The 14,210-nt window shown below is 37.2% G+C and overlaps 1 protein-coding gene across 5 annotated transcripts in view; it reads left to right on the top strand.

The window, feature by feature from the left end:
• The window catches only part of PLCH1 (phospholipase C eta 1), a 200,289-nt gene extending 189,182 nt beyond the window's left edge, over positions 1-11,107 (top strand). For 3 of the 5 annotated variants that reach the window (XM_036218658.1, XM_036218656.1, XM_036218657.1), the window contains 6 exons: positions 1,788-1,872; positions 3,738-3,884; positions 4,138-4,217; positions 5,693-5,752; positions 6,190-6,544; positions 8,891-11,107. In XM_036218658.1, coding sequence (XP_036074551.1) covers positions 1,788-1,872; positions 3,738-3,884; positions 4,138-4,217; positions 5,693-5,752; positions 6,190-6,544; positions 8,891-10,968 — 2,805 coding nt within the window. In that variant the 3' untranslated portion in view covers positions 10,969-11,107. The remainder of the gene's footprint in view (positions 1-1,787; positions 1,873-3,737; positions 3,885-4,137; positions 4,218-5,692; positions 5,753-6,189; positions 6,545-8,890) is intronic. The other 2 variants (XM_036218660.1, XM_036218659.1) reach the window with 2 other exon arrangements.
• Positions 11,108-14,210: the final 3,103 nt, after the last annotated feature.

The following is a 14,210-nucleotide window of genomic DNA, read 5'->3' as shown; positions in this document are numbered from 1 at the left end:
GCAAATATGTATGTATATGTATATGTATATGTATATGTATATGTATATGTATAGCAGGATCTGTAATTAGGTCTAATAACTTAGAATTTTAAGTTGTGATGAGTATAGATGCCACATGGCAATCTCTGTAACAATAATAATATGACACGAAAACATCTATGATTTCTATCAGTCACAAAATTACAGTACTAATACTCCTATACTGTGCTTTAGTCAAGGCTAATGAAAATAAGGATAAAGATTTTTCCTCCATCCAGGCTCTTTGAAATCTCAGCCCATGATCTCTCATATTCATATTTCTGAGAATGAAATCACAATTTTTCTTGCTCCAGTCAGAAAGTTGTCCTCTTTAATTTTCACCTTTTTTATTTTCACTCTCCACATCTGATCGGTTACCATCTCTTAGGTCTTCTGCCTCCCAAATCTCTCCCCAGTCTTGCTACCACTGTCGAATTCCATTCTTTTAGCTTCTCATGTGCGTTCCAGGAGGACGAAGCAGACACTGTTATCTCAGGTTCACAAATGAGGAAGCTGAAGCACAGATACTCACACAATGTGTTAAAAGTCAGCACAGGAGCCAAGCTTTGAAATGTGAAGTTGCTTTTCAAGCTTGTGGCCTTGAGTTCCTTAAATACAGAAATCACATTCGTTAGCTGTCAAAAAATCCAAGATCTGCCTCCATTGGTACAGTTTTACCAAAGGGTTCTATTCAAAGGGAAAACTTTTAGCATAAAATAAATAATTAAAATGAGTCATATGTAACTATGGTTCATCTAGTAAACAAAAAATATGTGTGTCCACCTATTATCTTACCATGTTATTCCTTCGTACCTCTAGTTCTTATTCCCTGAAGGTCCCCACAAAACTCCACGAAATTCTCTTTACTCTTCAAGCTTCTGAAAATATGTTTTCTGAGATTTCATAACTGTTTTTTTTTTAGGTTTTTAGAACTTCATTGCTCATTACCTAGAACTTAAACCGCAAAGGAGAGATTACAGATGGCCAAAAAATCAGTATTCCTTCCCCCAGTGGAAGGGTAATGTGGGGGAGGTGGGAGGAAGACTAAACACTCATCATTTTTATTTTGATTACTTTTTAAACTTTTTAATTTTTTAATATTTTAAAATTTACATTATAGTATACTATTGATTTAACTAAATTAAAATTCACAAATCAAATGTGGATAGCTTGATTAATTACTATGCAATTTAGTTCAAAGACAGAACTCCCAGAAAGCTTCTGACCACCCTTCCAGTCAATGCTAATACCCCCTCATCAAATACCAACCCTATCATGATGGATTAATTTGTCTGTGCTCAAACTTTATGTGCTCTTTTGTGTCTGGCTTGCTCAACATTATGTCTATGTAGCAGAACTTTGTTCTTTTTCATTGTTGTATAGTATTCATTAATGAATATTCTACAGTTTATCCATCCTACTCATGATAGACATTTAAGTTTTTTCTAGTGTATGACTATTATGGATACAGCTGCTCTGAGTATTTACACATGGACAAAAGCTCTCATTTTTGTTGAATATACCCTGAAATGAAGTTGTAGATCATTGGGTAAAGTTTGTGTAACATTAATAGATGTTGGTGAACAAAAATTTAATAATTTCTCTTATCCCTGCCTCATCTGAATCTGTTGCACCTGCCACAGATTTGCTTTCTTGGTACGCACCTAAGAAAATGAGTTGCTGTTGAATGTGGACATTTGGGGCAATATTCTCATTAATTAACATGTGTAGAAATGTATCGATTGTAATAATACACTTTGTTTATATAGATCATCGATCCTTTTGTTGAAGTTGAAATTATTGGATTGCCAGTAGATTGTTGTAAAGATCAAACCCGTGTGGTGGATGACAATGGTAAGATGATGCTCTGTGTTCATGTCAAATCAGTATGCTTTAGAAATATAATTTACACTGAAAAAGAAAAATGCGTCTACATGGAAGAGAAATTCCTAAGGTCCATAACTACCATCTGAGTTTATGTTAAGATCTATTCGACATGTAAAACTTAGTGGGATTGATACATAATATGTTTTGAGGGATAAAGGCTCTCAAGATTTTTGCTTTTAAAGCAAATTTTTTCCTAGTGAAAAGAATGAATGCTGTTTTATAGGGCTGTATTAAAACTCCGCTTAGGTAAATGCGTCCATTATATTTTTATATTATTTTTTCATTATGTGAGTTGCCTCAAAACTCTTATTTGCAAAGCCTACATTTGGATGATTTCTCATTTTTTTTTCTTGAGCATGTAAAACTCTAAAGGCAAACGCAGCATGCTCTGGCTAGAGCATTCTTGTATTTTGGCTATATGTAAAAAGAAAGCTTTCTTTATTCAACCTTCATGTCTTTCTCTTAGTAATCTAAAATGTGTTTTTTCACTCATTGAACAAAAATTATTGTATACCTGTTTTTCTCAAGACCTAGTCATTAAATCTCTCAAGTAAATCTAAACCACAGTTCTCAAAATGTTTGAGAAATTAGAAATTCACGGACTCTAAGAAGAGTTATTCTAAGTGCTATTTTAAGGAAAGGAACTTGGGGGTCCAAGAGTAGTACAGCCCTGTTACTGAGAAAATAACATGCTTAAAGAAAGTAAACTTCTTACATTATATTTTCCTACCAGTTTTTAAATAGAGTGTTTTTTTCCCTTAAAAGTAATGGAGAGATCAGCACTAAGCCAACAAAAAGATAATTTCTTCTTTTGTTGAGAAGGGGCATTTTGATGACTTTTGTTCTGTAATCATCTCATATAACAGGGTTAAATGCTGATGCCCCATAAATGCATACATTTAATAAAACTTATTTTCATTTTTAGAAAGAAAAATCTTATAGAATAGTTAAATTTTTATCAATTTAAATAATTGTTTTATCTGAAGAATTTTATCAAGAAAAAAATGTATTTTGGCTTTTAGAATTTGAATCTAATTAATACCTTTCTGTTTATTTTCAGTAGTTATGAAAATATATCATCTTTCATGTATTAAGGTCTTGCTTCATGAGAAGTCACTGGAAATTAATAGTGCATAATCTAATTAGGCTTTGTCACTAATTATGTGACCTTAGGCACATTATTTTCTTTAAACATCAGTTTTCTCAACTATAAAATGAGTTAAATAATACTTATATTTCCTACTTTAAAAAATGACCATGTGTTACTCGCATAATTTTTAAAAGCTTATATAGTTTTAAAAATCAGCAATATACAATTTTTCTTAATTAGAAAAAAATGAAAACAAAACTGGCTCTGTCACCTTTAGAGGATTGCTATAAGAATTAGCATCAAAATATGCACAGCACCTTATAAAATGTTTGCTGGTGATTATTACAGCAGCATAGTCTTTGGTGGGAGAGAAGCGAAATTATATTGGCAGGGGATGTGGTAGGGATCATTCTTTATCAGATGTATTTGCTAACACATTCTTAGATCACTACTCTTTCATTGTCTAAAAGAGCTTTCTCTACAATGCAATTTGACATCAAAGATTATTAGCATTGATGTAATCATTTACAGGCAATTTTCTTAGCAATTATTTTCCAGCAATGTGGTAAATTCCAAGATTTTTTTTTTTTTTTTGGTAAGTCATTCTGGAGTGGTTTGGTTATCTGCACGAGTTTAATAACTATTGTGAGCAATCTTCACTATCTGCTTTGCAAATGTTGCAGCCAATTCATTTTAGCCAAGTCCTTAGCTTTTCTGATCTTTCTTTTCCTGTTTCTTGGAGGATTTAACCCGATGTGGGAAGAAACCCTGACATTTACAGTACACATGCCAGAAATAGCTTTGGTTCGGTTCCTTGTATGGGATCACGATCCTATTGGGCGAGACTTTGTTGGGCAAAGAACTGTAACCTTCAGCAGCTTACTGCCTGGTAAGTATGGGTTGGCTTTTTCTTTCTAGACTGACCATTTCATTTTCTTTGGAAGATTTAATATATGACATATGATATACACAATATATAACAATTATGATATATAAAATGTGTTATATGATAATGTGAGTGTCAACATACATCGCGAAACATAGAAAACTATAGTGAAGCCAGATACTTAATTCACTTGCACCTGTGGGAAAGTCAAATGCAAGTTCAACTGAAAGAAAACTACTTTCTCTACTTTTATCAGGCTACCGACATGTCTATTTGGAAGGACTGACAGAAGCATCCATATTTGTCCACATAACAATCAATGAAATCTATGGGAAGGTAAGAAAGATTACAGGGTTTAAGGCCACGTGCAACAATAATATGGTTCTTAAAAAAGTTATTTATTGACTAATTACATCAAAGGACTGTATATGTTGACAAGCTGTTCTTTAGCAGGAAGGAAACTTTGGGAAGCCTGATGAGGCGAGCCTAGTGTGCCAGCCTGCCTTCAGGTCCCAATCCCCATGTGCTCCTTCCCCAAGGGTGTGTCTTTATTCCTTCCACCCAGGGTGTCTCTCTGGGGTTATGAGGAAACTGTTCTCTGAGATGGTTATTTTGTTTGGCTAAAACATTAAAGATATAGTTAAACATTGAATTTTAATTCTTAAAAAGTCTCAGCTGGCTGCAGTGGAAAATATAGTATCTCAGATATTCGATGAATTAATTACTTGTACTAACCAAGCTATAATCCTACCCAGTTCTAGGCAGGGTGCTTTCATTTGATGCCATTGTATTTAACTAAAAACCTAAAACTCGTGAATGAATTTAAAGCTATCACCAGACTTAAAAGAAAGAGATCACGAAAAGGTTATTCTAGTTCTCTCCTGATGCTGCCCTCTGTACTGTAGAACTCACTTGCGGTTTATAAATCAGCCGGCCGTCTTCTGGTCATGCCAAGTAATTGGGGACTTGGCCACAGGAATGAATTTTTAGGACCAGATGTGTGTTGGAGGGACTGTGAGAGCATTGAATAAGGGCTAGGAATGATCCACGCTCATCTCCAGAAAGTCTATAGCCTAGAACTTCTCCCGCAGAGGCATATATGTTCTCTGTGCCTCAGCTTCCTCCTCTGCAAATGTGGGGTAAAAATAGTACCTCCCTCATAAATACATAAGTAGATGTTATCTTTGGAAATCTGTCTGGCCCATAGTAAATGCTCAAAACTGTTGGCTAATGATATTATTGTGACTAGAAGCCAATTGCTAAAGAATGGACCAATTCAGCCTAAATTAGGGGTAAACATTTCTCACAGTTGCTGAGGGTAATGAAGCTTTATTCCACGACTTGCTATGTCTAGTCCTGGGTTTCTGTTTGGCTGCTTGTTGAGACCTTTTTTCTGGCCTAAATGCTCATAAATATAAATAATTGAAAAGCAGTTCTTGAATTTCAAGGAAGCCAGGTTAACTAAGTCATTTCTCTAGCATTTGTCATGCTTGAGGGAAACAATAAAATTCAGAAGTTGTTTAAAACTCGATCCAGAAATAAATTTAAAATATGAAAAAGAAAGTGTTCCATAGGACTCCTCTCTCAAATGTCCTCTTATAAGTCATGCTATTTATTACTTTCGAGGTCTGCGTGGGTCGGGATGCATAAGCCAAAAAGTGGTTGGTGGTGGGGTAGTGGATCGGTGGCTAAAAATCACCAAAACTGGAAGAAACGGTTTTTAGAACATAAGCGTTTTTCTTTTCTTGCTTTTGCTACGCCACCTTCTTAAACGAGCCCAAATTGTGTTTTGTTTGTTTTTTCACTTGCAGTGGAGCCCTTTAATACTCAACCCCAGTTATACTATATTGCACTTTCTAGGAGCTACAAAGGTAGTTTCTCAGTGTGGTGCTTTGTCCTTGCTGGCATATCTTGTTTTAAATGGTTACGGCGGCATGCTGTCTCATGTCATTCCATTTTTCTGCTTACCACCTTGAAACATGCATCTGTTGCTTTAAGGCGGCCGAAGTTCTTAACAGTCTATTCACTGCAGAAAGTTTTCCTACCACCTTGTCATCTCTGGGTAGAAAACTTCTGGGAAAACTTAGTTGTGAAACTGGAAGGCTGCCATCCTCACAAAGTAAGGTTGGGAAGACGTGCATGACGTTGTGCTAACATATTGTGAGCTGCTGCTTTCTTGGTCTGAATATGATCCAATGGCTGTAAAATTTCATTTTGTATCCATTGTTCATGGAGCTCTCATTTAAAAGGCAAGTTGTTGACACAGTGGCATTTGTTTAACTTGTGGTTGATCCTTTTGTATCTTTAGAACAGACAGCTCCAAGGTCTGAAGGGACTGTTCAATAAGAATCCCAGGCACGGTTCTTCAGAAAACAATCCCCATTATGTTCGGAAAAGGTCAATTGGAGATAAAATTCTGCGACGCACAGTCAGCGCTCCAGCCAAAGGCGGGAAAAAGAGCAAAATGGGCTCCCAAGAAATGGTAGAGATAAAGGATTCTGTGTCTGAGGCTGCAAGAGATCCAGAAGGTGTCCTGAGGAGGACCACACGGAGTTTGCAAGTGCGCCCTGTCTCTATGCCTGTTGACAAAAGTTTTCTGGGGGCTTTGTCACTGCCTGTCTCTGAAACAGCAAAAGTCACTGAAGGAAAAGAAAACTCTCTGGGTAAGATGCTTTCAGTTTCTCTAAAAATAAACCCCTATAAGCTCCATTTTGGTCTCTGATTATCATTATGATATGGTTGACATTTCGTAGTCAAAGTAAAACATACTGAAAAATAAATAATTATTGATGTTATCTTTTAGACCAGATTTTAAACTTTGAGGGGAGGGTGGTAAAGGGCTGTTTCTTAGTCACCTAAAGTCTTAAAATCACATTGACATCTGAAATGGACAGGCAGGGGTAAGAGGAACCATCAGGGGTGATGGGCGGAGCCTGTGGGTCTCTAAGGTAGGATGGAGGGAGGGGGAGGTGAAACTTGCAAACTATGAGCAGATATCTTGGTTTTCTAAGTGGGTACCACACTTACTGATTGTTCTAAGGTTGAGCAGAATTATATTGATTTTTCTGAAGTTGAATATAGTTCTATTTCTCTCCCTGCCATATAATACAATTCTGCGATTGGAAATGTTTATGGAGAAAGAGGAAAACCCAGATGTTAAAAAGCAAGCCACTGGCTTCTCTTGAGAAATCTTTGCTTCCTCAAGAGGTAGCTTAGGCAATGTTTTCCTGTGGTCACATTTCCCTGATCGCTGGATGTTGGCAGGGAAGGAAGCATGTCTGTGCTCCAGTTATAGGTTCCTCAAGCACAGGGACCCATCTTTTTTCCTAATTTGAACGTAATGCTTCACTCATAACAAGAACTTAATCAAGAGTGATGCATGTTGTGCAGTGTGCCAAAGAAGTCTTGACTTGTGCCAGTGAATCTTCCTTCTCCTGTCTTATTCTAGGTAATTTAAGCACCAAAACGGTGTCCATTTGATGTCTCCGCAACAAATCTGTTTTAATTAAATCAGAATCATCTCAGACAAGGAGATTGTGATACCTGCTTACTTTAGCAAAATTCTCCTTTTAACATACAATCTAATTTCAATGATCTATTTTCTCACAAACACCATTTTGTTTATATTGATTTTCATTGTAAGATATTCTAGGGAGACGAACCAATTTTTGAATGATTTGAAGAGAAAGAGGGAGTTTAAGAGTTTGAAATTTTGCTAAGAGCAATATCAGAAGAGATGAAATATGTGGTTTAAAGATTTTTTCAAAACTCCATTTTGGGAGAAAATAAAGCTGTATTCAATAGAAATCAGTAATTATGTTATTATTGCCAAAATTAAGATGTTAATACCATAAGGTGAGTTAGAAAGCAATATCGAGGTGATTTTTCTTTCCTTCCTCTAAAAAATAATTATATAAGTTAGTTATTGATAGATAGACAGACAGACTTGTGGTAAATATGGAGTAATATATAACCATGGAATGATTCAAATTATAATATAGAAAAAACTGTTAAGTGGATAAAATGCTGAATACAAACTTCTATGCATGCATAGTTTTGTTCCTCTACAAAAAGACAGTGGCTGTCTCTGAGCAGTAATGTCATAGAATAGTTAAATTTTTTCCTTATAATTTTTGAGTTTATCAAAATTTTATGATGAATTTTTTAGTTAAGCAAATTTTTCTTTCTTATATATAATAACTGAAAATATTTAAACACTATTAAAATAATCTGATCAAGGATACTTGAATGCTTAGGACTGGCTGAGCGCTAGTCTAAGCATGCTAGGGGTACCCAAGTTACTGTGAATTGTGTTTTTATAAATTTCCTCACTGTGCTTGATATTTTACTGCCTCTTTTCGGGGAGAATGCATATTAAAAACAAAAATATGATTAACAGTAAATTACATATTAGCAATGGCATAGAATTGGTGACCCATTCTTTATTCTTACATTTCAGTCAAAAGAGATTGATATTTTAGTACATTTGTTGCACCTTCCAATTTGTTTTAGAAGTTAATTAAATTAGATCTTTTGCCAAACTGTTTTTATTTTTTTAGTGTGATTTGTGCTTTTACTAATGTGTGCCTAACTTTGAAAGCTTGAGTATCTTGCTTACAGGTGCCACAATGCTTTGTTTAACAGAGCTGTCTTGTTCTGTTTTTATTGCCATGCTTCTGTGTAGTACAAATCTGAATAGGAAACAACGTAAGGTAATCTTCACGGTAAAAGTATGGTAACTCATTGACATTTTTTTTTTGATAATGAATATTACATCCTTAACTGATGTAATAGATTTTCAAAGGGAAGCTTCAGTGAAATTTTTATAAGTATATTTCACCATTTATTCATCACACGGATACTTTGTTGCAAATCTATATAATCCATAATTATGCTGTCACAATGTAACTGATTTACATTCTCCATTTGTCTGTCTGAAGACAAACATGAGTGTTTACAGCTCCTACATAAACCTCAATGTCACCTAAAATGTTGTTTGTTTCATTCAGCAGAAGATAAAGATGGCAGCAGAAATGGGGAGGCAAATATAAAAGACCAACATTTTCCAAATTTCAATGAAAAGATATCCTCTTCCTCCAGTGCTCTTCTCCACGAAGACTTCAGCCAAAAGGACTTTGGGATTTCTACAGCCAACATGTCAATCATTGAACAGTTGGGAGTGCCAGGTCCTAAGGGTGGGAGAACCAAATTCAACATGTTAGGTGATTGCCAGGAACACCACTGCCCCAATAGATCCTTCTCGCCAAGGCAGCATTTGACTCTTAATCCTGCAGTTAACCTAACATATGATCTGTATGGTATGAAAAACAAGGAAAACAGGAATGCTGGTGGCTTTGTGGAAGGGAAAAGCACATTGTCAGGAGGCATCTTTTCTCAAAGCAATCTGGAGATTAAGAACTTGGACGGTAATTGTGGTAAGAGCAGGGCTGCAACTTCCTTTTCTTTGTCCGATGTCTCTATGCTCTGTTCTGACATACCTGATTTACATTCTACGGAGATTCTGCAGGACAGTGAAATTTCCCATCTTATCGACAATGTCACTTTAACCAATGAGGATGATCCAGGCAGCTCTATCTCAGCACTGATTGGTCAGTTTGGTGAGACCAGTGATCAGGCTAACCGCACAGTTGTTTCTCATCTTCATAGCACTAGTGTAATGTCAGGCCATCCTCCCTTACCCACTATGGACATAAAAACGCCCTTCAAGCATGGCTTCTCCAAAGGAAAACCCAAGTCATTCTTACTATGCTCATCTCCTGAGCCAATTGCATTCTCGAGTCCTGAGACCTCTGAATGCTCAACACACAAAGTTGTTCGTGAAACTACCTGCACTCCCACTGTCTTTAAAACCACACCAGGTGATGACCTTTCTGATAAGGCCAAGACGGCGGCCATGAAAAGTAACCTGCCTCATTTCTCTAATCCTTCTCGCTGCTGGGTACCTAAAAGTCCCAATGGAAAAGATCAGGAAATTCTGAGGAACCACAGCCCTGACTCTTCCACTAACTTGACACTGGGAGATGTAATAGCTGACCCCACTCTCTGTTTAAATTCTGGGGAGAGCAGTCTCATGGAAATGGATGGAGACTCAGAAAATCTGTCAACCTATGAATATATGAAAGAAGGCACAAGTCACCTTGCATCTTCTTCAAAACTGAAGTACAGTCAGGATGTGGTGGAACGTATTCAAAGAAACTTGAGAAATGGCTACTATAAAGAGACTCTCTACCCTTCTGTCTCTAATGTATTCAACAATGTTCAAGATGTCAAAAATCAGAGTATTTCTTGTCTAGTTCATCAGGGTGCTGGTTTTATGCATAAGCATTTCTCAAATTCAGATGCAAAAATGAACCAAACCTGTGTGCCCTGGTCTTGTGCTCAAGACGTGCATGCTCCCGCACCCAGGCAGTCGCCGCACCCTCCTCTGCCTGTTCTGAAGCTGCCCAGTCCTTGCAAATCCAAAAGTCTCGGAGACTTAACATCAGAGGACATCGCCTGCAATTTTGAAAGCAAGTACCAGTGTATCAGTAAGAGTTTTGTTACAACCGGCGTCAGAGACAGGAAAGCTGTGACTATGAAGACAAAGTCGTTAGAGCCTATGGATGCCCTGACCCAGCAGCTGCGGAAGCTTGTGTCCTTTGACCAGGAAGACGGCTGCCAAATGATGTATTCAAAGCAGGATGCCAGTCAGTTCCCCAGGGCACTGGTCAGAAAGTTGTCATCCAGAAGTCAGAGCAGAGTGCGCAATATTGCCAGTCGTGCCAAGGAGAAGCAGGAAGCCAACAAGCAAAAAGGTGCAAACCCCAGCAACACGGGAGGAGTGATTCTTCGAAACAAACCCTCAGCGCCCCCGTCCGCAGGGAACCGGCACTCCACCGGCTCCTACATTGCGGGCTACCTGAGCAGCGCAGAAGACTACGGCGAGGAGGGCCGTGGCATCCCCGAGGGCGAATGCGGAGCCCTGCGCGCTGGCCACGCCGACCAGATTTGTTCGGATAATTCCGTTTTGCAGACAGAGCCAAGCAGTGATGATAAACCAGAAATTTATTTTCTTTTGAGACTGTGAATTACATAAAGCTGCATTTTCAATGTTTACAAAGTATTCCGTAGAATTGTCAGAGCTTTCAGTTTTTAGTAAATGTGGTCCTTGGCTTTGAAATGATTTTAACATGTATTTTTAAACTTGTATTTTGGTCTCCCTTTGACTCCATGTGTTTGTCCTGTTTATGCGTTTGTATATCAATTTGGGCGACATTTCTCATGTGCCTATGATCTTTCTTCCCTGAGGTGTAAACCCTTCCGGTATGAAATACGTGCATGCCCTAGATGTGAAATTTCTCAGCAGCTTGGGTTACAGTGTAAATTTGTTTCACTCAGATCCTCTTTACTCTGTATCCTCAGATCATAGTCACAAATGTTGTCATTTTTACTCTCTAACTCTTGAGTTAATTAAGAGACTTTTCAAAGGACAAAGGGATGAATTCTTTTTTTTAAAGCCATTATCATCTTTTCTATTTTTCCTTCTTTGTTGAGAAACCAGATGCATTTTTATACCTCAGTTAAAAGATTAAAATAGTTACCTTATCCTTTAGGATCTCTGCCCTACCCAAAATGAGAGTTTAAAGGAGATCGGTAGCTGCTTCCCCCGGACCTTTTCATTTTAGAGTAGGCTATGAGAGCCCGAGGAATAAAGGAAACTTCTGTATATAAGAACAAGATTGTTTTACATAAATTTTGTTACATATTTTTGCTAAAGGCTTTGTATGTAACAAGAACACAGTTGCCAAGCTATTTGTTGTACTTTTGAATTTTCTGATTAAATTATAGGCTACAAATAATGGCTTTCAGAATGAGGGACTTCCATCAGATGCTAACAATCATAGTAGCAGAAATTGAAAACTTCCCCTAAAGCAAAAAAATAAAAAAACTTTCTCATAATCAAATGAATAGTTAATTAAAAGAAACCTTTTTTTTTTTCTTCAGGGAGCCAAATAACTGTATTTTAATACCAACATACATTATTTTCACTGTGAATCCATTTTTTATTGCATGTTCAGATGTCCCTCTTTGCTTTTTTGTAACATTAACTGCAATGATGTTCTTCTTGAAATTCACAAAAATATAATTAAAGCAGATTTTTAAATACTTGGTGAGGTTCTTTCAATCAAAGTTCATATGATGACTGTTGAGTAAGTAATCCAAAGCCCTTGGAAATATTTTTCGTTTCTTCTCTTTACTGCAGAAAGGATAAATTTTACAGGGGACAGTTTTAAGCAACAATTTATGTTTCTGAGTGTTTTCATTATGGTTTAAAAGGCATGTTGGTAAGGTGAGTTGAAAAGAAGCAAAATATAATGAGTTTCTTTGTATTTGGGGTTAATATTGCTAGTTTAAAAATATTCATTCCCAAATCTTGCCTTGGAGGGAGGGTAGACAGGGAAAGGCAGGCCAGATGCTATATTTGGTACATCAGACTACCTGAAGCTTTGTTTTGTGGGGGAAGAGTGGGGAAGGAAGCAATCAGACCCTGGTTACCCTGAGTCCTCAGCTCCAAGCTTCCCCCAATGCTGAGGGTCTTCCTTTCTTTGAGCAAGCCCTGGGATGCTGCTTGGTGTAAGAATTCAATGGTGAAAGGGATAATTACCGATTTTCATCCCCATAATGAACCTGAGACATTTTTGTCTTCTTGGGAGTTCTGAATCTACAAAGGTTTATCCTGAGACCTTGGCTTGTTTTTAAAGTATACTTATCTTAAAAGAGATTAGCATGGAAAGATCTTTTCTAGAGGGAGCATTTGAGATCTTGCTCCCTGGCATATGCCATCAGTTTGGCTCAAATAAACTCTTACAAAATTTTTTTTAAAAAGAAAAGAAAAAATTGGCACGATATAAAGTTATTGAAATTCACTTTCAAAGAGAGAATTTAGCTGCCTTATGTAGTTTGACAAAATCTGTCAAAATCCAGGAGTTTACATTTGGATGTCAGTCCTGTCTCTAAGTGATCTAGTAGTAACTTAAACCTTTGATGCCAAGTGATGGGTTATCAGACCAACCCTCCGGTGCCCAGGTGTTTCTGTTGGCCATACATATAGTATTCTTCCACTGGTAGGACTTAGGAAGAGAAGAGAAAACGACTTCAGAACTACAATTTAGGGATTGCCTAATAAGGAAGAGGAAGCAATAGATCTTAAATTCTACAACTTTCAGTGTTCAGGTTAAACTCCCAATCAGGGTTTCTTTCACTCATTAGAAGAATGGATTAGAAACTTGCTCACAAGGAAATCACATGGTAAGAGAGATCTCTAGCAAGGTATTAACAGGGCCTTCCCCCCCCCCCCCACATTTGAGAGCTAATGAGTCCAGGAAGTCCACAGTATCTACAAAGTCTGACTAGAGTAAGCCCTATGGAGTTTCAAAGTTTTCTCATCTGACTCCTTTCTTAGAGAATAGATAGAATATACCAAGACTGAGCACTTACAGGTGGCTGAGAGTTGCCTGCTGCAGTGGCAATGACCACAGAGGACAGAGTTAAGTTTCTTAATATAAATCTGATCAAGCGATCTTTCCCACTTAAAAGGTTTTAATGGATCCCTATCACTTTTGAAATAAGTTTTCATAGCCTTGCATACAAGATCTTTTATTTGGTGCCCTTGTCTGTTTCTATAACCTGGTTTTCCTCTGTCTTAGAATGTTCTTTCCTTTTTCCCCCACTACATTTTCCAAGATGTATCCTGGAAGATTCTTTCCTCTAGAGAGCCTTCTCTGATTGTCATCTCCTTTTCCCTGGTTGCTTGAACTCATCAAGAATCACACAATTCCATTTGGAGGTCTCCAATTCCACTTCATTGTATCATTCTGTTCTCATGTCTGCCTCATCCACCAGACTTCCACCCCTCTGAGGGCAGTAATTATGCCTTGTGCCTTTCCCCTAGTTCAAGGCCTGGTACCAGTTTGCACTGAGTAGCAGTCGATAGTTGATGAAAAAGAGAACTTAGGCAAAATATGAGAGAAAACATTTGTCTAATGCCTGTTGTGTGCATGGAAGGAGGAGGAGACACAGAATCTTATTTCACGTAGTTTGTATGGTCATGACTGAGTTTATCTGTTTCCTTTAATTCTCTCATTTCCCTGTTTCTATCAAGCCCATTCTTTTCTCTCCTCCTTTAATTTAGTATCTATTTAGTCATTACTATGAGTAAGAGTAGCTGATTTTCATAAAGCATTCTGCACTTTAAAAAGACTTTTATATATAGTGGGTCACATTTGGTCCTTGCGAAACTTTTGTGAAAAGATGAGATTATGATTATCT

Source organism: Rousettus aegyptiacus, unplaced genomic scaffold, assembly GCF_014176215.1.
Source record: "Rousettus aegyptiacus isolate mRouAeg1 unplaced genomic scaffold, mRouAeg1.p scaffold_m13_p_4, whole genome shotgun sequence".
NCBI lineage: Eukaryota > Metazoa > Chordata > Mammalia > Chiroptera > Pteropodidae > Rousettus > Rousettus aegyptiacus.
The sequence above is the reverse complement of the archived record's forward strand: the minus strand, read 5'-3'. Positions and strand labels throughout refer to the sequence as shown.